Source organism: Maniola jurtina, chromosome 1 (genome assembly GCF_905333055.1).
Source record: "Maniola jurtina chromosome 1, ilManJurt1.1, whole genome shotgun sequence".
NCBI classification, from domain to species: Eukaryota; Metazoa; Arthropoda; class Insecta; order Lepidoptera; family Nymphalidae; genus Maniola; species Maniola jurtina.
In genome coordinates this window covers 12,635,285-12,658,543 of record NC_060029.1, presented here as the reverse complement: position 1 = coordinate 12,658,543, position 23,259 = coordinate 12,635,285, and the positions used below count along the sequence as shown (strand labels likewise).

Below are 23,259 nucleotides of genomic sequence, written 5' to 3'. Positions count from 1 at the left end.
ATATTATGTCAATAGACAAATGTCAAGCTGTCAAGATGGACGTTGCCTAAATACATAATTATTTATTTGAAAATGATGTTTTGGAAAACTCAAATACTTTGGATCGTCGGGGGTGTTATAAATTTTTAATTTACACTTGTTATGTTCTATTTGCTTACCTGTCACTTTGATTTAGAGCGGGAATAGCTACTTTCAGTTGCGCCGTCGAAATACCTATCTTTGAAGTCATGGAATTTAATAAATATGAGTATTTTAGTGTTAAAGCTTTGCGTTCATATTTGTTCAGTGCTTTTTCAGCTGAGCGCTATCAAACAAACAGAAGTGGTGAACTGTCTTTATTCTTTTTTTTATAACTAAATAAAGGTGCTTGCGTTTGGTATAGCAATCACACCAAACAGGAGATGATGAGCCTGATGAGCGCGCCTGCCCAGAAGATGCCTACTCACTCTTCTTTTGAAGGTACCAATAATATAGCTAGCGGGAAAAACGGAAGCCGGAAGGACATTCCATATTCTAGCAGCGCGTATCAGAAACGGGGCAGCAAATCGCTTCGTACGGATCCGTGGGATTTCGGCTATGCAGGAATGAAAAAATCATGAAAATCAATTTATTAAGTATATTTTATTGTATTAAAAGTTAACCTTGGCTGCAGTCTCACCTGTTGGCAAGTGAGGATATAGTCTAAGATGTTAGCGGGTTAACTTGCTAAAGACATGATCCATACCCCTACACGGCACTATACATACCGGAACGCGAAATCGCTTGGTGGTATGACTTTGCCGGTAGGACGGCCAAAGCCAGACAAAATACATACATACTTCCTCTGCAACAATGTACAGACAGTGCGGCATCTTTTATTTTAACGTCGGACTTTCCATTTCTTGCGCCGCTATCGAGACCATCTTCAAAAATAAAGCAAATAATGACACGTTAGATATAAACCAGCGTGCCCTCCGTGGACTGGACAGTTCGAATTACAATATCGCATCGTCACTGCGATAGGATCGATACGTCGTCAGTATCACACCGCGATCGCTCCGCAAATGTGCTGACGTCACTTGGGTGTTACTTATTGGTTATCGAACTATGGCTAGGAATTCCACGGTTTCATAATAAGTAAGTACATGCATCTGATAGCACCTAAGTTAGGTCGCAGTCGCAACCCGTGCGTTTGGTCTGTGACTTGACCCGGTCGCGAATTTTCGGTAATATACAATATTACCGAAAATTCGCGACCGGGTTAAGTCGTGTAGACTGTAGGTAATTACTAATTAGTTATATTCCCAGGGACAAAGATTCTAGGACTCGTCTCTTCTAAAAAGTCGTGCGACATCGCACGTTGTTACTCCACTTCGCAAAGCCAATTCCAGTGACAAAATGATCCGTTACAATTGTCGGAACGTTAACGTTATGATATGTACCTACTTACTTACGAATCGCTATATCTACTTCCTCCTCATTAGCTTAAGTAGTTGCTGTTCTTTATCTAATAGTTTTTGAGTTATCGCCAAAATCGTGGGAATTTAAAAAACTGATGTTTCTAAAAATAACGCTACGTAGGACAAAAGTGTTTAGTAAACTTTTAGTTTGATCCTATACCTGCGATGCAAAGATTTTTCGATATAATATCAGTTTTTCTAAATTGTCATATTTTTTGCAGCTTTGTAGACATAAAATGGCAGTAGGTAAGTAGGTACTAACGCATTACTTACTACCTAACTAGGATAGGGTACATTTCTAAAAGTAACGACAACTTTTTAAATATACTTATTAGGTACCTACTAGATATAAGTCTACAAGACCAAGTTTGTACTTAGAAGATAAATCTAAAACCGGTCGACATGTTATAATTCCCTAGAACTTGATCTGGTTTTATCCTAACGCAATACCTCAGCAATCCCCGGAAGCCCATTGTTCAACTAAACTCCGAAAATATTACGCGCCAAATCTCTCGTCTAATCGAAAGTTTCGAATTTTGCTCAAACAAAAAATATATTTGGCTAATCTGCGGCCTCTTTGACTCCACCGAGACAGGGATGGAAACATGTTTGTTTGAAGAAATATCTTTAAAAAAGCTAAGGATTATTGATTTCTGCGAAAAGTTGTTGGGCACGGATAATGTTCTTTCACGGCCGGGAACGAATTACCCGCTCAGGGATAAACTCACTTCTAATTTCGGCAGAAAATCTACCAATCTCGAGAGCAGCAATGCGAAACAAAATTACCTGCGTTTGGGAATATCTACTATACTTTTTTATTAATAAATAGAAGATGCCCAGAACATTGTCCGGTTTTAAGGTTTATTAAAAATCCTGTGGAAATTGTTTGATTTTTCGGTATAAAAGTAACCGTTCACCTCCGAGGTGCAATCAGTCTTTTCACCAATTATGTGAGAATTGATTTAGCGGCCGTAACATGGTAATAGACAGACATACCATCGCATTTATAATATTAGTATGCAAGTATTATTGACCCTACAAGAAACGGATGAAATAATTTATATTCTCCATCCATGATTCGATTACTTTTTTTTTAAATTTATAGATATGCACTCAACTACTATCAGACTAGATAGCAAGTGATGATGCAGCCTAAGATGGAGCGCGCTTGCCAAGAAATATATACTTACTTTGTCATACTTTCCTATACCTACCTACCTATACGACACATTCTATTCGCTAAACGCTCCACCATCATTAATTTACACACAATTTGAAACTGCACAGTTAATGATCGCGGCACAAAAAAGGTAAATTAACATCGGATCTTTAATAAAATAAGACGGAGCGTGATCGATCAAAATAATAATTAATAATAGTTCGGCTTCGAGTGCCGACTGTGATGGATCCCTGCACTTAGTCATCGCCTTTAATTAAAAATGGCGTCTTAAATTAACGGTTACATTTCAAATTTCGAACTTCTCATTAGAAATGCCAATCGCAGACAACCGATAATAGTGTCTCCGACAAAAGTAAACGAAAATAGCAGACACAATATATTTATTATTTAACCTAAATGAAGACGTCAATAAAAAATAGCCCAACATAAATCGGAGTACTTAAGTAGGTATGGCTCCAAAAACCAACAAAATTATAGCTTATTCGATCCGATACTTTTGATAGCTCAGAGGATTTGGCTGCTTGATTACGTAAAAGCTGTATCAATCATTGCTACAATCTCAAAATATGTTAAATGTTAATGCATTTTAGTTAATTGCGAGAAAATGTCGGCCAATCAGAAATGTCTCAATACTAACATTTAGTTCCACACATGTTACTCACTGCTGCTATCAGCGCCAAAATGGCGAAAATCAATTAGTTGCTTCAAAAACATATCAGTAATCGCAGCTCCAGCGTATTTGTATTTGTAGAGGTCAGTGATTGTAGGTAAAATTAATCGGACAAAATCCGATCGTCTGCCTTAGCACTGACAAGGTCCTCATGTAAGTATTTGTATAATATGTCACGATTGTAGTTCTTCGATCCGAGAATTTGGAAAGACAATGTTGGACAGATGGGATTGTGAAGAGATTTAGCTCATCAATTAAGAAAACAAACTGTTTAACAGGGCTCTCTCCGACACTCGCTTCATACAATCGTAGTTCCAATTTCATTTGAATATTAAGCAACCAAAGTCCATGAAATCTTGCAGACATATTCTAGAAACTAATATCTGTGTCTGTGGTGTTTTAGATTTTTCTAAAAATATGTAGTTTTAAAATTACAGGGGCTCAAAGATTCGTAAGTAAATTTTTAAGACCGCGTAACTTTGAAACCGAATATTTTAACAGAAATCTGGAAAACCACAGACATAAATATTAGTTTCTAGAATATGTCTGCAAAATTTCATGGACTTTGGTTGCTTAATATTCAAATGAAATTGGAACTACGTTTGTATGAAGCGAGTGACGGAGAGACCCCTCTTAAGTAACAGCTTGAGAATTAAATCTTGACCTATCATAAACGTCTGTGAAGTATACTTACCTGAAATAATTCATTTGATTTAAAAATTACACAAAATGATCCTATACCAATAAACCCAATCAAAAAAATCCCAAACTTAACAAAAGGCTATAAACTTAAAAAATCAAAGGTTATTTTTATCGTTTAATTATGCCTACAATTATTTATTTATAAATATACCTAAAGCAAGACCAACAGGTGTAGCCCATAATGAAATTATAACTTTCCTATCGATGGTCGATCAAAGACAATCGATGCAGTTACATAATTGGATTATAGATATGAAGTTTAATTGCGGAGCATGGTGTGATGGACGCGCGCCGCAGGGGTTCCGTGCGCCCGCGCTGATCCGTCTTAGCCTGGATATGGCTTTATTTGTAAACTAGCTGTTTCGCCCGGCTTTGCATGGATAGATTCAAACCTCTAAATATCAAATTAATGTGGGTCAACTTGACCCTTATGTCAAGACCTTCGGTTCGGAAAGTAGGTTCTAATGAGAAGAAACTCGGCGGTAACTCTTTTCAAAAAGGCAACATGTACTTAGCTAAATTAATGTAGTCATGTAAAAAAATCTTTCAGCATGCAATCAGCTGCCCAGCTACATGATTCGCTAACTCAATGTCTAACATTGAGTTAGACATCATGATAGGTTGGTTGGTTCTACATTGCTGATTCACTGGATGATACTAAAATATTTTTTCGTACAAAACCTTCAATGTATTTAAAAATGAGTCCGGTGGCTATCATTCAGTGTTAGACACTAAGTTAGCGAATCACCCCGTAGAAGATAAATAGAGTTTGAAGTTTCCGTTACACTGAGAGCAGTGTGATTTAACGACACGTCACTACGAAGGTACTCCTTCTAGGTACCTAAGTCATTTTATGGCTGACTTGAAACTTCGAAGCCATTCGCTAGATATAAACAAGAGTCTCGTTGTTTTGACCAAGAAACAAAAAAATTACTTTCTCTTTTTTTCTCACTTCTAATAAATAGTTAATTAGCCCGGAAAAAAAATCACTTGTTATTTTACTTATGGTATACTACAACTTACAACTGAAATTCTTTGTTAATTCAAACTAAAACGGGTCTTTTCTAGCTAAGTATCCGGGATAACTTAAAGGAAAAAACAGAAATGGAAGTAATATCCATAATAAGAGAGTGCACAAAGGCAATCTGCGAAGCGGCAGGAGGTGTGCTGGATCAAACTAATGATAACGGCCGATCGTCGGATTATTACATTAAAGTCGATGTTTTATCATCAAGCACGCCGCCTTCACACCTCGACGTCCAGGAGCTTGTGGATGTTTTCTCTTAATTGTCTAAACACTTGATGTAAAAGTGCTGGAAGGTTCTATCTGGATCAAAGTAATGGAACAATTTTATCAACAAGATCGCCTGACCTCTAAGTATATCTCTTTTGCGAGGTTATTTTTGTTCAAAAAGTAAAAGTACTTATTAGTGCATTTTTGAGAACCCAGTCACCATATTTTTGCTCTTTTGACATGACCGCTGAGACATAAAGCAAATATGGCGAGTGAGTTCTAAAAATGTAGGCACAATATCCAAAAACCACCTTTTTTGACTGACTTCCTTTTTCGCTTGTTATTCTTTTGTCGCTTTATCCTTCAGTGCATTATAGGTACCTATCTACAATGTACTACTTATGTAGATTCTAACTAATATTAAATTAGGATCAAAACATTTCGCTTACTCTCAGTCTATCTCGTGAAATCCGCTCTGGATCACGGATATCTTATTGGATTCCTATAAGCGTAGTATAAGATTTACATCTCACTAACATTGATAGTATTCGAGCGTCAAAACACAATTAAGACAGTAAAATGGATCTAAATTGCAGCGATTGAAGTCGAAAATTCAGTACCACTGATTTTAACTTTGCATAGTTTCCGCTTGGAGCACTGGCTGTAGATGTAATGGACGAACTTTAGCTTTAAAACAATATGCTAAGGTCCATTTTGCTTTAACGTTCAACTGTTTCGACGCTCGAATTCTATCTAAGTTGGTGAAATCGTGAAATGTAAAATGTTATACTAAGCCTAGGTACCTTACTGAGTTTACTTGTAGGTTTTTTCTTGTAAATTAGGTCTAGTAATCGCGAATTTATGTGTCGAATTCTTTATGTATAGTATGTACCCTCTACCTGGTACAGTGCAGATACTACCTATTTTAAATAAATTATATTTCATGTAGAGAACAAAAGTAGTTACTTAAGAGATATACCTAAATGAAATGTAAAAATCTTGTTAGATTTTTCATTAGTAAGTACTACATTACTACCTACCTATTTACATTCCAATTTATTTTTTTGTGAATATCGGCTGATTTTTTTTTATTCAAATTGGGTAGGTACCATTTGTACCTATACTTTTTGACTGTCAATTGTAGAATTTGTCAGATATTAAGTAATAGGTAGATAACTAATTTTATCATAATGAACTTAAAATAAATCTACGAGGATTCGAAGCACCCAAAAATTGAATAAAGAGTTTGCTAACTTACACTAAACGGTACTTTGTGAAAGAATACAGCAGACAATAAGAGTGACAAACTGTATTAGTCTCCGTTTATGACGTAACTTATCTCGAGCTATTGAACCTAGACGATGTGAGTACTAGGATCGTACTCGTAGCAGAGAATAGGAGCTGATTAGCGGGCGCGACGCCGATGAATGGCCGCTCCGAGGGCGCCGCGGCCGCTGGCGAGGCCGGCCCACAAAGGCTCACGCACGGCATCCGCAGACAATCCGCCGAGTATCGATCTCCGCGACCCTTCGAACCAGCGCCGAGCCTAGCACAATGCCGCGGCTCTTTATTATAGCATCTCATATTGTTGTCATTGTTATTATTATGATTCTTTACCGCTTTCCATTGTCGGTCGGCGTTGTGGCGGTGCTTTTTCACGGCCCACGTTTAGTCTGGGCATTGGGAGCGCGTCGCTCGCACGTTTAGTCGCGGAAAACGTGTTTTCCTCGTGGAAATTTTGATAGTTTTGTAGTTTTCTGGTTGCTATACAGTGCGCGCGCACTGCCGTGTGACGGAGGCGTGTTGGGTTCCCGAGATTTCTCCTGTCAGCTGACTCACCTATACATACCTACCTATAATATGTATGTGTAGGTATATCTCAACACCTGTATGTAGCCGTGCTATTGACTGTGATAAACACAAAACTTTGTTGGTTCAAGTCGGTTTCCAGTGATTATGTGAAAGTTGTAAATGTAGTGAACTTGTATGTTTTACTTTGTTGTAATATTTAATGGCCCAATACTGAAACTGTTAAAGGACGTTAGGGTCAGATTTTTGATATTTTGTTTCATAAAAATACTATCAAAAAAATGGAGCGTTGCGTTAAGAGCGTTGTTTGTTATATTAGTTCTGTATTTGGCCGTAGGTACTTAGGTATCATACATAATTATTATTCAAATATATAAAGTAAATAATTGTTAAAGTGGTGATAGCTTCTTAGTGTTTAAGATGTAAGCTTTCTATTTGGGATGTCCGGGTTCTATCTCGGGTTATGTGCGTTCTAAACAATTAAGTACTTACTTACTTACTTATTTAAATGTCACTAGTGCTTTAACGATGAAGGGAAACATTGTGTAAACCTGCTTGCCTGGAAGTTAAATAGGTAGTTATGTGAAGGTGTATGAAGTCTACCAAACAAAATAGATAGGTAACCTAAATCTATGTCCTCCTCAGCAGAGACCCAAGCTCATCCGGCGGCGACGGGTTGAGAAGGTTGAGATGTCGACCATCTCATATACATATTATACTTACTTAAGAACTGATAGATAACATAGGTTATTAGGTAGGTATGTAGGCAGTAGTATAGAGGCTCTAATAGCTAAGTGGTTAGGAATTCGGGAAGCAGTACGATTCCTGATACGCAACATGCAACTTTACGAAGTTATGTGCGTTTTAAGCTATTAAGTAAATATCACTTCCTTTAACTGTGAAGGAATATTGATTTTAAAATAAAACTTAACACCTAAACAATTAGAGGAGATACTTAATTTGGCATAAGCATTAAGCATATGTAGGTACTTATTGGCTGTTATTTTTCGGCCGCATTTAAAGCACTTAGTTATTTCGTTTCTTGGGCATTTTTTTTCTTTTTGGATAAATACATCCATCCAAGAACAAAAACAACAATTCAGTAATACCTACCTATAGTATAGAATGAAAGTTTATGAACAGTACGACGGCGTAATTTTATTAATGACGTCTGTATGCTATTATGTAGCAATTTATTATTAATATTTATGTAAACAAGTGTTTTTCTCTGATATTAACTTTACTTATTAATTTGTTCGAAATAACCCGTGCGTCATTTGGTTTAATGACCTTTGCAAAATCAACTTTTTAACATTATTTTGTACACTATTTTTGTATTGCATTATTTCTGAAGCCGAATGTCATAGTTACTGTATTTGATTCTCGGTTAGTGTAGGTAGATGTTATTATTTTACATGTAATATGTCTACCTACCTAGGCTTGAGCCGTAAGTAGGTATCTTTTAACCATCGCACAGTTAGGTACATAATATTATTAAGTAGGTACTAGGTAGTATCAGAACCTAGTACGACCGTAACAAAAAGAGGCTTATCGACTTATGTCTCTACTTTATTCATACTTAATCACAATTAAATTACCTAATACATAATATTGGTTAATGTACCAAGTTGAAATCAGTAATTTTCCCAAAAAATTTCCATTCCTATACTTAATTGCCCATTTTCAGCTTTTTTTTTAAATATATCTTTTCAATATTAAATCGACAAATATTTGCATATACCTACAAGATGAACATTAATATATACGTAGACTTGGACAGACCATCGTACGTTACTATTTAATTTGCGGCCTTCCAAGATAGGCCTGATGAGTCGGAGACAGCGGCCGGAAGAGCCCCCTATCTCACCCCCGTGGGCGCACACCCCCTGGACACAGATAATGTATGTAGGCAGCAGGCCTATTCAAGTGTGACGGACAGAGTATTAAAATGAAGATTGCAAAAACACTTTTTTTACTTTTTTTTTCATGAAAATATGTTGAATTGTAACAAGATTTTACTTAAGTACATAGTCTTAGGCACTGCCTAGAAAATTAAACCATGTAATATTGAGGGTATTAATATAGAGACATTTTTTTTAGTATTTTGGATTCTGTAAGTGACTTTTATTTATTTATTTTAATTCTTTTTGTACCAGGAAATGCAGTTATACTTATTACATAGTAACAAATGAAGTGGTCATTTGATAGCTTATCTCTAAGAGGGATACCTTCCAGCTTCCCAAGACTATTACTTTGTTATAGTTCAGGTGCACGTTTAATTAACTAATATTTACAATGGTTTATTAATTTCTGGCCCATTAATTTATGGCCTATACTTCTTTAGAAACTTGCCATTTAAGTTCCGGGCGTATTGATGAAATTTCAATGTTGTGAGATTATTTCAACAGCTCTGTACATTTCTATGTCTAGGCATAAGACATGGGGGAGTAACACCCTCTCTAGGAGAGATGATAGCTCTACGTGTGCGGTCTTGTTTGTGTCCAGTCCTGAGCCCAATATTGGCCTTTCATTATCATGCATCGCCTACGATTCCGCCTTGAGACGTACGGTGCAGAATTATGTTACATTGCGATTCTGCTGTACCCAAATAATATGTAGACCATAGAGTCTACGATAGGTATAAATCTACGCCGCTCATATTATGGTCTACGCCGTAGACTATTTGAGTTTTTCCAGAACTATGCAATATTTTTTTTAATCATATTAATGATGACCACTTTATTTTATATATAATATGTATGGAATTATAGTTATACAAGAACTTAATTTATATACCTACTTGCCTACCCAATAGAAGTAGCCTCTACTGATTGACAAATCCAAAAACCTATACCTACCTACAGCTCAAACTGCTGGGCCTATAAACTTGAGATCTATAGGAATACAAGAAGTATATAATAATAGAGATGTAGATTGGTAGCCATAATATGTTGTTACTGTATATACAGTAGGTAAGTAGATAGGTATAAGATTAGTTTGTTAAAATATTTAGAAAAATATAAAAATAAAATATCCATCGAAATTCACTAAGTTTAATTTTAATGAAAAGACGAAATAATTTTATATAACAGCATAACTCATTCAACAACTAAAAACAGGAGTTCTCGCGTATACCTACAACGTAAAAATCACAAGAGATATTAATTACTCAGGAAACCTATACGCAATGAATAAAAACGAGCGATGCAACTCCTGCTTGTTAGTTTCAATTTTAATATTTTATGTTCACCTCAAAAAACCTGCCGTAACAAATTAATAATTGAAAATTAAACTGACGATTCCCGCCAACAATACTCGGCGGCCATATTGCGCCGCGTCACCTCAGTGTTGCCAGGCGTAATAATTATTAATTTGCAGCGACACTCGCGCCACTCGCGGTTGTCATTAGTGACACCTCGCGCCAATTAGGAGGCCCAGAGTGTTTGATGCTCGGTTTTTATTTAACACCAGCAATTATTGAATGACTCGATGCGTTGTCACTAGTGGTTTTCATTTGTGCAGAGGTGTTGAGATTTTCATTTTTTTAAATCTGCCTATTTTTGCATTGCTCTTAATTTGAATCTGGGATGATTAGTAAGTGGAAGGGATTTTATTTTCTGCCGCAAATAATCAGGGGACATGATTTCACGTCGAGGTTTGGAAAAAAGAAAAACATACCTACATTTATGGTAAAAGCTTCTTAGTTTGTAATAAGGGTGCTAGTAGATATAGACAAATAGCCAGCGCGTGCCAGAACCTCGTTATTTTATAAAAGCTGAATGTTTATCTGTGTATAATACCTAAGTAATTGTCCCCAACACATGGAGGAACGATCAGTGACTATAAAGTTGAGATCATGGTGGCTTTGGGAGATAACAGTTAATAAAGGTATAAGGTCGCTCGGGGTTATTGTAAGCTAAATTCAGCATTCATTTGCTTTGACATAAAAAAAAATAGGTTAAGGTATATTATATTAGTTCTTTAAATGTGGGATATTTTGTAGCGTTTCTTATCCTCATATTTTGTGTAAAAACAACTTCAAAAAGACTTTTTATAAACAATATATTTGGGAAATACTGAAGGTTGTACGTACTAGTTACAAATACCCCGTTTTTGGGGCTATTGTAGCAATTCACAATTACAGCCAAATTTAAAAAGTCTCTGCTTAACCGACACCAAAATGTTGTCAAAAATTATAAAAATTAATTAATTTTGTACCTTCAGGTTCTATAAATAAGAATCAAAGTGCAAAAATAAAAGTTTTAATCATATTTGGGGCAATTGTAGCTATTCAGGTTCAATTTAGTGATGTGAAATTGACTATCGACAAGTTTGTTTATAGTAATAATTTATCAAATTAATCTTTTCAAAAGTCAAAGCACATTTTCATAAAACAAAATAAAGTCTTCTTCATCTGGATAAGAAATTCTATAATATTATAAACATAAATGTATGACGGATTGTTTGCCGGAGCATGCACGACTAGTTTCAAACTCTGCGACCCACGCGGGTTGTGACACGCAAGGCACGCCATGAAGGGGGCTAAGGTTGTGGGTTTGGAAGCTCCAGATGCCAGTGGCTGCATACGTGGTATCATTTTTGGAGTGATTCTTGAGAATATGAGTGATTAGTTTTTCGCTTATAGTGACGCACCATCTAAAACAAGCCTTTATTTAAATACAATTTTAACGTAAAATGTATCTTCATACCTATTTATCGACTTAAAATTTATCATCACTAGAGATTCTCAACTTCATAGTCAAAATTAAGGGGTTATTGTAACTATCGATAAAGTTACTTTAACCCCTAGCTACAAAACTACAGGGGCTAATGTAGCTACAAGCTTATCTCCATAAAATGTATATAGAATGATAAAACAATTATGGAATATGAAAAAATAGTTTATTATGCTTCAACTTACCTTAAAATAAATTCACATCATCCACAGTTTTAAGTTTAAAAAGCGAATATGTAAATTACACGCACAACGTCAATCTAGCCAAATAACTGACGACTCTGAAAAAATGGCCGTATCGGTAAAGCAGTAATATTAGAGATGTCTTCATTGCGTAAGTTTGTAACCAAATAGTTTCTCTACTCTTTAATAGATGCCGTAAATCACATATAACGAAATAAAGGCCAAAAATATAGACAAAACACCATAGCCCCGAGAACACATTAACCCCGGTCGACCTTACCTATATAAAATACTAGTTTATAGTCTAATTTTTTTATATTTTCTTTATACTTTACTATTTCTGACTTTATAGGTAGGTACTTTAAAGTAAGATTTTTATACCTTTATTGCCTTTTATCTCCCAAAGCCACCATGAACCAAACTTCATAGTCGCCGATCGTTCCTCCCTATGTTGGGGACAATACGCAGCTAGAGAAACTTTCAGCTTTTATAAAATAACGAAGGTCTGGCACGCCCTGGCTCTCTATCTAATAAGTTGTACTTATTTTTGTGGGACAACTTTTCTAAGTAGTTAATAATATGTCATAATTTTTTATTGTTATTTTACCTACGTAACATGCTTTATTGATATGTTTGTTATAATTTCTATTGTAATTAAATTAAATTAAAAAAAATAGGTAAGTACCTAACTTAATTTAAATAAATGAAACACAATTAAAAATATGAACGTGTTTTATTTCCCTTATATATATCTCCTTCTCTTACCAAACAATAGATTTACCAAATCATTACCTACTGAAAAACTACTGAACCATCTCCAGATGCAAATATACCTACCTATAGATGCGCTGCTTGGATTAAATATATCGATCAACACATATCTAGCAAGTATTTTGACGAGTAGGTATGTAGGTGCAGACCTACGACCTCTACTTAGGTACCTATTAGGTACGCACTAGACGGGTCATTACGAGCAAAAAATTTTGCGAGCTGCAACTCGCTTTTGTATGATCATGGCCAATGTGACTAATTAACACAATCTCTAAACTAAATTGACTGGTCTAAATCTACTGCTATTCCAAACTATTATTCTTTTCCGCATGAAGCATTAGGCAGTACCTAGTGTGAAAGGCATAATATAAGTACCTACTTAGATAATAATATTACGAGTGTGTTTACGAGTAGTTTAGAAATTATGATCAACAGAATGAGTCACAGTGTCAGAGGTACTAATTTTGACAGAACAAGACTTTTGTTCTATAATATGACCCATCTAGTAGGTACCTACGCAGAACTTGAGGTCGTTGGTAAATAGGTGTAGTCAGATTATAGGAGATACATATTATTAGATTAGGTACCTACCTTGTACCTACTTACTGTGGATATAACGGCCTTAGGAATCTGGAAGTACCTACTTAAGATGGATAGGTAAGTAGAATCTAAGGAAATAAGTAAAATAAGTTTCTCAATTCAACAAACTCACTCACATACTTACCTATAGGTACCTATCTAAGTCATTATCATCGATAGGTATCATATCAACCTATAATTGGACGGTAATTTTAAAACAATAGTTTTGTTTTAACTTTTTTAGGGTACCATAACTCAAAAGGAAAAACGGAACCCTCATACTTACATACCTACCTCTTTGTTGTCTCTCTGTCTATCTATCTGTCCGTCTGTCGTGTCATGTGTCAAGAAAACCGTAGATATCTATATATTTCTACACTAATACCTAAGTAAATATTAGGTATACAGAGGTTTGTATGTTTGGTTGTAGGTAGAAGCTAATCTTCAAAACTAAGATCCGATTCTAAAAATTATTTCATGATAGATGATACTTAGAAGTTAATAGTTAGATACTACCTACCCACCTAAGTATTTATATTTTCTAATTAGCTAATATTTTTGTTCAAGTAAGTAGATGCCTACTTATGTACCTACCTACCTATTGCTAAGTTATTACTATGTAGGTAGGTATTCTGCTAGATACCTACCTATAGTAGAATACCTAGTAGGTGCATACCTACCTACCTACTACCTATCTACGACAGAAAATAGTAGGTAAATCTAAACACACGACAGTGTGTCAGCCAAGTTAAAAATATTAGATACCTATTAGGTATAGACAGATAGGAAGGTAGGTGCCTAGGTAGTAGTAGGTAATACTTAGGTAAACACTAGGTAGGAAGGTAGGTACCTATGTAAATTTGTTTAGAATAGGTAAATACAGAAGTACCTAATAGGTACCTACAGTTTTTTCCATTTAAAAAAAGAATAGTAAAATTAACCTTGTGTCATAGCAGGATCTATTGTTTATAATACAGCTACCTACCAACTAGGTACTTATAGCACAATATAATGCAACTATGAATGAGTGCTTAAATTGAATACTCCATTGTGGATAGGAACAAAGGCATGTTGTAAATGATCATCAATGACTATCTGAAATGTAGACATTATTTCGTTGGCATCTCGCGGTTAGTTGTGGAGGAGGCCTTGAACTTAGATCACAGCTGTGCACACTACAACGTCAATCCAGCTGTGTACGCCTAGGTGACGTATTAACGTTTTATAAGCTGTGTAAACATATTATCATATTTTAGATAGGCAGGTATACCGAAGAGTTGTCATAAAATATGCCAGGTGACTCCAAAATGTAAACGAGAATTAATTACTAAAAGTAAACGGAGGCACGGAAAGGTTTTTTAATTGAAATTTCAAGTAGCGCCGTACAAAAGCGCTAGATAGCGTACGTTGTTTACAACATAAACTAAGGTCGAGAAGGTGCAGCCACCGTCGGCAAACAAATTGTGATTTGCATGAGGCGGCGCGGCGCGAGGCGTACGCTCGCACCGCGAGCCACGCGATTAAAAATGCAGGGCTCGGCGGGTGGGAGTGCGCGGGCGGGGCGGGGCCGGGGCGGGCCGCCATTGGCGCGCCGGGGCGCGGGCGGGGCCGGCGCGGGCGGGGGGGCCCAGGCGCCGCCGCCCGCCCGGCGGCCACCTCACAACGCACGTAGCCTCCGCGCCGCACGGTACTGCGAGACGTATCCCGCGCGCACCGCCGCGAGTCCATGTGAGCGACCGACAGCTCTCTCGTTGTGCACGGTGAACGAAGGATCGGCAAGCTGTACGCGCCGCAGGAAGACGACATGCTGACGATGGAGACGGATCTCAAGGGCGGCAGCCTGCACGCCACCGTGCCGCCGCACCACGCGCTGCAGCACGGCTACGGCTCGCTGGGCGCGCTTGGCGGCATGATGTCGCTGCCGCAGCAGCAGCAGCTGTCGCAGCACCAGCTGCAGCACCACCAGCACCAGCCGCTGCCGCAGCACCACTCGCAGCCCGCGCCGCAACACCATCAGCCGCCCAACAACAACAACAACACGTCCAGCAAGAACTCCAACGCGGAGAGGGTCAAACGGCCCATGAACGCGTTCATGGTGTGGTCGCGCGGCCAGCGCAGGAAAATGGCCTCGGACAATCCCAAGATGCATAACTCCGAAATATCCAAACGATTAGGTGCACAGTGGAAAGACCTCTCGGAATCCGAGAAGCGACCGTTCATCGACGAAGCGAAGAGACTTCGGGCCGTTCACATGAAGGAACATCCGGATTACAAGTACAGACCGAGGAGGAAAACGAAGACGCTTGCAAAAAAACAAGAAAAATATCCGCTCGGAGGAGGAGCACTGTTGGGTGCGGGCGATGCACAGAGAACGTCCGCGCCGTCGGCGCAGCAGCCTCGCGACGTCTACCAGATGACGCCGAACGGGTACATGCCCAACGGATACATGATGCACGACCCCAGCGCGTACCAGCAGCAGGCGTACGGCTACCCGCGCTACGACGTGGCGCAGATGCAGCAGGGCGGCTACGGCGGGGGCTACTACGGTGGCCAGGGCTCGCCGTACCTGCCGCAGCCGCCCTCGCCGTCCGCGTACGGGCTGGGCCCGGGCTCGCCGGGCGGCTACGCGCTGCCCGCGTCGTGCGCCTCGCACTCGCCCAGCGGCTCGTCCGCCAAGTCGGAGCCCGTGTCGCCCGGCCCGCCCGGCCTGAAGCGCGAGTACGTGCCGCACGAGCCGCCGCAGCTCAAGCGCGAGTTCGGCGTGCACGGGCACGTGGGCCAGCACTCGCACGAGCAGCTCGCGATGAAGCGCGAGTACGGGCAGCAGGACCTCAGCCACATCATCAACATGTACCACGTGCCCGACGAGCAGCGGTACGCGGCGGCCGGCGAGCGCGCCATGCCGCTCATCTGAGAATCGCCTTTCGCGTGCGACATCGACATCCCGCCGCTCTGAGCTGGCCGGGTCGCCGCGTCTCCACAGTGACTTTCTTGCGACTCGTTCGCCTAGGACAGTGATCGTTATCGGCGTACATACTTCTAGGTATGTCCTTTATTTGTTTTGTCATATCCCGCGGGCCCGCGAGCCGCCGTCGTTGCTGTTGCGAACTGTTGAAGTTGACGCGGCTCGCGCCCGACGGCAGATCGTTCAATTAATGTTGTTGATGATTATTCTGTATTATATTATGATTATTGTATTTTTTCAAGGTTTAAGTTAAAATATTCTTAGTTGTGCTGTGTGAACGGACGAGAGTACGTGCGGAGGGATGAAAGACGAAGGAGTGCTCGAGGTTATTTGAATACCAAAAAAATTTTGAACAATATGTAAATATAGTGTTAAATGCTAGGTCGAAGTTGAAGTTAGTCGATAAAGCGTAGGTAGATAGCGATAAGACGTGCCACGACGCCACACTCGTACGCCCGTCGTGAATTGTACAAAATATTTGTTATATGGGATCGAAAGTTATGAAAGCCTCGAAAGACTAAAATATTGTAATACAAAAATGTACAGTGAGTGTTATATAGTCAGTGGACACAAAGTATATTGAAGAGAAAAATGAAGTTATCAATAAACGACGCGTTAAAACTGTATTTGCTGTTTTGTTCCACAATCCCACTTACAATTAACCCCAGTTTGAATCAGTTGATAAACTAAATTGGTCTTAAATAAGGTATAATACCTACTAGACATATTCACGTCTCATCTTAAACTCAATTTTATCAATTATTTTCTGTTAAAAATATAGGCGGAGTACTTCCAGTGTTGTTCTCCATACAAAAGACATCAACGCGCTCTAATACAGCTTTTAATTATAAATAATTTATTGTTAAGTAAATTTTTTTAGTTAGATGATTTAAAAACTTGTGGAAAGTATTTAGGAATACAAAATGGTATTCTTATAAACTTTCAGCAAAAATACCTAGGTAGGTACTTAGGTGGAAATAAAAAAATCTTTTGAGCAACTTTGTAAAATGAACTTTAAGTTACAATTGAGTAATTAAAAAGAATACTTACAAGTTTACTTTTATTTAACTTAGAGTGCTTATTTATTAAGTTTCAATTTAACAAGATCTCTTAATAGGTAGGTAGGTAGGACATTTTATTACTTATCATTGTTATTATATTATCAAAGGGAATACCTAGATAAATAGAGGTAGGTATTACTTACTATAAAAATATAATATTTAAATTCTACTACAAAATTTAAATATGTTGCTATTGGTTACATCTGTAGGTACATCATAAATTGTAATCCTAATCGTTAGTATTACAAAATTACAATAAACTTTAAAGTGACTGAATTAATTTAGCTTAATAATAAAAATTATTATGAGAAGAGTGCATACCTACGTAGGTAGATTGTGCAAGTAGGCTTGACTGTCTGCAAGTTTTAATTGAAATTAATTTAGTTGCATTTTAATTGAAATTAATTTAACAATCGGCATCTTATTCTATGCAATATTTTTGTTTGTAGGTACCTACCTATACTAGGTATCTGCCAGTTGATAGATGTAAAATTGCTTTTACTTGTTTGTTTTTTTAACTTTTACTTGATTAAAACAAGAAAGCTTAAACCTTCCAGTGATAGGTATATTACCTACTTAGCATGTTGCACCTACCTACTAATAATACTATTTGCTATTTACTCCTTCAATCACAGTGTAATTTAAGGTAATTGGATTAATTTATAAATGAAATTGTATAGGTGAAATATTTAATAGTCAAATACCTACCTTACTTACTTACCTACTCTTAGAACACTTCGAATAAAATGCCACTTCCATCAATTTAAAATCACGCCACAAAGGGAATTTGCAAATCAAATTCCCTTAAAACAAGTAAGTCAATCGCGTCAAGGAATACGCATTTCAATCAATTACTGTCAACACGCAAGGGGTGAGAATTTAATCAAGTCCTGGGGAATAGTTGATAGATTCGGGCACTTTTTCGTCCCCCGGGAGACGCAATCCGGGAACGCCCTGATGTTTAAGCCGTATTAATTTAAACACTACTTTCACTCTTGCACTTAATGGGGTGTTGTGACTTATAGAATGGTAGTGTTAAGATTTTTATTTAATATTTCTAAATAGGCGTTTTCATAATTTTACTATTGTCTTGTGAAAAGCTTTGCAATCCCCAAAATATAGTCAGTAAATCTATCCTTTTAAAGTGCATTTACTTACCTATATTTGTATCGGGAATCTGTCTTTCCTCAAGTTAATTTAATGCTAATAATTTCCGCTTGCAATAAAATTTGCAGAAGTCAGATCTCCAAAGCCACTTGCACTGTGTACCCTAAGTACATAACTTCCACAACTACCTATAACTATAATCTGTCGATATGTTAGCAGCATAGTACATAATAATTTAATAATTATTCAATTTTTGACAAATAACAACGTCGCTAAGTACGTAACACAAATAAATAAATAAATAAAATAAATTTTTTATTCAATTTAACTTTTACAAGTCCTACTTTTGGATCAAATTACTACTTCAGATAGATTTTATTTTTAACCCCCGACCCAAAAAGAGGGATGTTATAAGTTTGACGTGTGTATCTGTGTGTCTGTGTATCTGTGTCTGTGGTATCGTAGCTCCTAAATTAATGAACCGATTTTAATTTTCCTTTTTTTGTTTGAAAGGTGGCTTGATCGAGAGTGTTCTTAGCTATAATCCAAGAAAATCAGTTCATCAGCCGTTTGAAAGTTATCAGCTCTTTTCTAGTTACTGTAACCTTCACTTGTCGGGGGTGTTATAAATTTTTAATTTACACTTGTTATTAGGTATTAATTTCGGCAGTTAAACAAAATATGATCCAAGTGTCGTTGGAACATTGTTATTTGGCAAAAACTAATAATGATCTTTTAGACATAACAATGTTGCTGTAAAGCTTATCAACGGTTTACACATAGGTTGATTATACAAAAATGCCACTGATTGAAATCTTGCCTATTGACTTTTCGCAGTGCTGAGGGTGTTCCGACAATGTATTTCAAAATGCTTTGTAGGTTTATTGAAATAAGCGACTTGCGTCAAGTTTTATGATACGTTTTATGGTCACATGATATACCTAAGTAATAATTTTGTAATTTTGCAAATTCTCAAGACAAAATGCCAAGGTGACGTGCGTTTACAAGCGACCGCAATAATCACAGCAGACCGTGAGAGACAATAGAAGGTACCTACGCGTGGGAACCGTGATTGCCACCCCTGGGTTCGATTCCCGTTCGAGGCGGCCGAGACCGTGACGGTGGGGTGCGAAGTGTGCGGCCGCCCTTACATCCGGAGTTACGTTAGTTATTAATTTTATTCTGGACGTTGCCTTTCTGATATGCTTTATTTTATTAAAAAGATTTTTGCTAATCTTGAGGTTATTGAAAAATAGCAAAAACTGCTAAGTTTCTACCCCGACTCTTCTCAGTAGAATCTACTTTCTGAACCAGTGGTAGAATTCACATTTCTACATAAATGAATTCATTTTATTTCAAATATTAAAGTAGGGTAGGTAAGTACCTATAGTCTATTGAGATGTCTAACAAATACCTATCTAAATTCAACAAAACTGGCAGACAGACAAAAAATCATTTTTTTTTAAATATGTAGGTACTTAGGATCTCTTCTGAACAGGGAAGATAATTTTGAAACCCTTACTTACGCCTAACAGGTCGGCTAGACCAAAATACTTACTCTAGATAGGTACCTACTTAAATTGGTAGAATATCTAGCATGGTCGGTCTTGGCTACCAAAATATTATAAGTAACCATATTTGAAATCCTCCAAATTCATGATCAGAATTCGGAACTTCAACTTACCTACTAAGTAGTAGGTAATATAATAAGGTACTAGTGAAACAAGCCAGAAGGCTGTACGTACCTTCGTAGATACCTTCATATTACATTACACAGCGCAGTATCGGCTAAGCCTACATCTGTTCATCTAACACCGCATATCCGCTGCACATTTCACCATTTTTTATCGCAATCCAGTTCCCAAACTCCGTACAAACCAACATGGGTGCAAACAAGTAAACTTGTCACGTAATTCCTTTCTCAAACATCGGTGTTTGTTTTTGAGATTGACACCGGACCGCCCCTGGTAGGGCCCTTTTGTTTTTCTATTTCTGTCAATACATATTTGGTCTCATTTGTCACATTATCAAACGACGCGACGATTCGTTGCCAACACCAACGGCTTTAGAAATTGCAGGAATAACCTAAATGCTAATATAAATACCAACAGCTTGACAGAAAAATCTAAAAGACACGAAAGAAGACATATTGTATAGAACTTATATCATATTTACCTACTAAACACATATTTGAATCAAGTGAATTTCTATCTATTCATACCTACTTAGGGATCTACACGTTCCTACTGGGCGATCAATCCACACTAGTAAATATGTATAAGTAAGTATTATAGTCTATATCCGTGAGTCCTTTCTCATAGAGATAGCTTGCATCTCGGGGGTTGTCATAGACTACGTTTTATCCCGGAAAGTCAAAGATTTTTCACGTTTTTAAAAACCTAAGTCCACGTGAACTACTATTATAAAGACCTAGTTACCTTCCACGACGAAAAAAGAGTATCTACAAGTGTAAATTAAAAATTTTCAACACCCCCGACAAATCATTTTCAAATAAATAATTATGTATATCTAGGCAACGTCCATCTTGACAGCTTGACATTTGCCAATTGACACTTGAATATTATGAACCTAAGGGTTATCTAACCTTCTTTTCTACAAGAAAACTAGAAAATACCTGATAACTTTTAAACGGCTGAACCAATTTTTTTGGATTAGGTATAGCTAAGAACACTTTCGATCAAGCCACCTTTCAAAAAAAAAAAGTAAATTAAAATCGGTTCATTCGTTTAGGCGCTACGATGCCACAGACAGATACACAGATACACAGATACACAGATACACACGTCAAACTTATAACACCCCTCGTTTTGGGTCGGGGGTTAAAAAATAAACAATTTCGAGTTTTATTCGAATGAGACATTTTTGTACCAGACCCGGTGATAAACTTCCCACATACCGATGTTTGTTTAAAATATTGACACAAGACCGCCCCTAGCGTCGGCTCTTTTTGTCTTATGGGTGTCAATATTTGGTCCCATTTGTCATTAAGAGGTTTAAAAGCAGTGATTCGTTGACACCGGCGAAAAGTGGGTGGCAACGTGTAGGATGTATGACGGTAGAAAAAACATACATGAAACATAAAGCGAATTTGCCTTCGTGTTTCAAGCGTTTTTTTCTACGTCTAGGTAGGATCGCAATGAAATCTTCCATTTGATGCAAAACTCTAATATAGGTATTTATCTCTAATCTTTGACGTATTTGTTCGTCATATATTCACAATTTGAAATTGTTATGATGTCATATTATAACAGTCGTAGACACTCGAAATGCTAGACGACCTCATTTATCAAGATCTGATTAGGACGAGGGAACCGATGATCCGACAAATAATATATTATGTAGGTACCCACCCTTAGGTCAAAATAAGTAACTGAGCCTTCAGCTTTTTTCCTAACATAGTTACTTTTCAATACTAATATTTTAAAGAGGTCGGGTTTGCAATTTTGTTTGTATAATCTCTGGAACTTCTTATCCAATTTTGAAAATTCTTTACACTTAGTATTAACTAAGTGACATTTCTCCTTAGGGTATATTTCATTTTCAAAAAAAAAATAGAGATCTCTACGAAAATCGGAATACGTTACCCGCAGAGGCGGGTCGTTAGAAGTACATGTATACCTAAGTATATAATCTTTCACATAAGAATCTATTGTAACGAGACAATGACTGTGATTATCAAAATTTGTTTATATTCCAACCACTATAAAGTCCATTTTCTCCTTAAATCCAATGTCCAAAATACAGTCAGGTGTAGGGTTGCCAGTCACTTGCTAGGCCCTTCAATACTACAGTAATTATTGTACTTGGCGTTATGTTAGGTATCGGATATTCAGCCCCAAAAGCTGGACATACTCGTTTTTACATAATAAAAACGGACATTAATTTTTCAAAGCTGGATATAACCTTTTGGGAAACTCTTAATCATGCCAGTGAAAATTGTCCATTCTTTTTTACATGATAAAAAGATCCCGACGAATTGAGAACCTCCTCCTTTTTTTGAAGTCGGTTAAAAAGACGGATACAACCGTAAAAAGCCAAACAAGCTTACCTAAAGCCGGATATCTCGCAACCAAGGTTGGAAAAGTAATAGTTTTTTTATATATAGCAAAACGTTCTTGTTTAAACAAGACAAAAACATGTTGAAAACTGTTTTTTTTTTTAATTTTAAATTAAAAAACACTTGTTTAAACATTTATATGAAACGATACTAGAGTAGGTACGTAGTATTATTAGTTCAATGTACCTACTAGAGTGAATCTTTTAGGCAAGCGCGCTCCATCTTAGGCTGCATCATCACTTGCCAACAGTCAGACGAAGCCCTGCTGGCAACCCTAGTCAGGCGGTAATTCGTAAGTGTGGGTACCTGGAGGACGCAGCGAGTACCGTTACGGCAGCTAACGATTCCGAGAAGGTCAAGCGCAAAGCTAAATTCCATTTATATTTTTTGCCTCGCCTCAGCTTCGGCGCATTGCCTCTACCTACAAGACTGTACATATTTCCCGGTAAAACGGGGTAGTAGGTACCTCCTAGCACCACTATTGGTTTTTAACATATTTCTTAGTATAAAAATACTAAAAAACTTGAGTAATTTTTGTTAAGATTTCTAAAATCACTCTAATATTATAAAGGCGAAAGATTGCATGTGTGTGTGTGTGTATGTTTGTTACTCATTCACGCAAAAACTACTGGACGGATTGGGCTGTTTAAAATGAAGATAGATTATACCCTGGATTAGCACATAGGCTACTTTTTATCCTGGAAAATCAAAGAGTTTCCACGGGATTTTTGAAAAACCTAAATCCA

At 37.4% G+C, this 23,259-nt stretch overlaps 1 protein-coding gene and 2 long non-coding RNA genes across 3 annotated transcripts in view; 2 read left to right on the top strand and 1 right to left on the bottom strand.

The window, feature by feature from the left end:
- Nucleotides 1–23,259, top strand: part of LOC123877473 — a 349,653-nt gene that overhangs the window by 222,939 nt on the left and 103,455 nt on the right. The window lies entirely within an intron of this gene.
- On the bottom strand, nt 11,281–12,230 carry LOC123877388. The gene is made up of 2 exons (XR_006798576.1): nt 11,956–12,230; nt 11,281–11,690 (listed from the first exon to the last, which is right to left on the bottom strand). It is a non-coding gene; the product is annotated as an uncharacterized LOC123877388 (long non-coding RNA).
- Nucleotides 14,954–16,893, top strand: LOC123876932 (transcription factor Sox-14). Its single transcript, XM_045923401.1, has one exon. The coding sequence runs from the start codon at nt 15,107–15,109 to the stop codon at nt 16,214–16,216; it is 1,110 nt and encodes a 369-aa protein (XP_045779357.1). The 5' UTR covers nt 14,954–15,106; the 3' UTR covers nt 16,217–16,893.

Bases quoted from the DNA above. Each gene is read 5' to 3' on its own strand.
- LOC123876932 (XM_045923401.1), top strand. From the start codon at position 15,107: ATGCTGACGATGGAGACGGATCTCAAGGGCGGCAGCCTGCACGCCACC.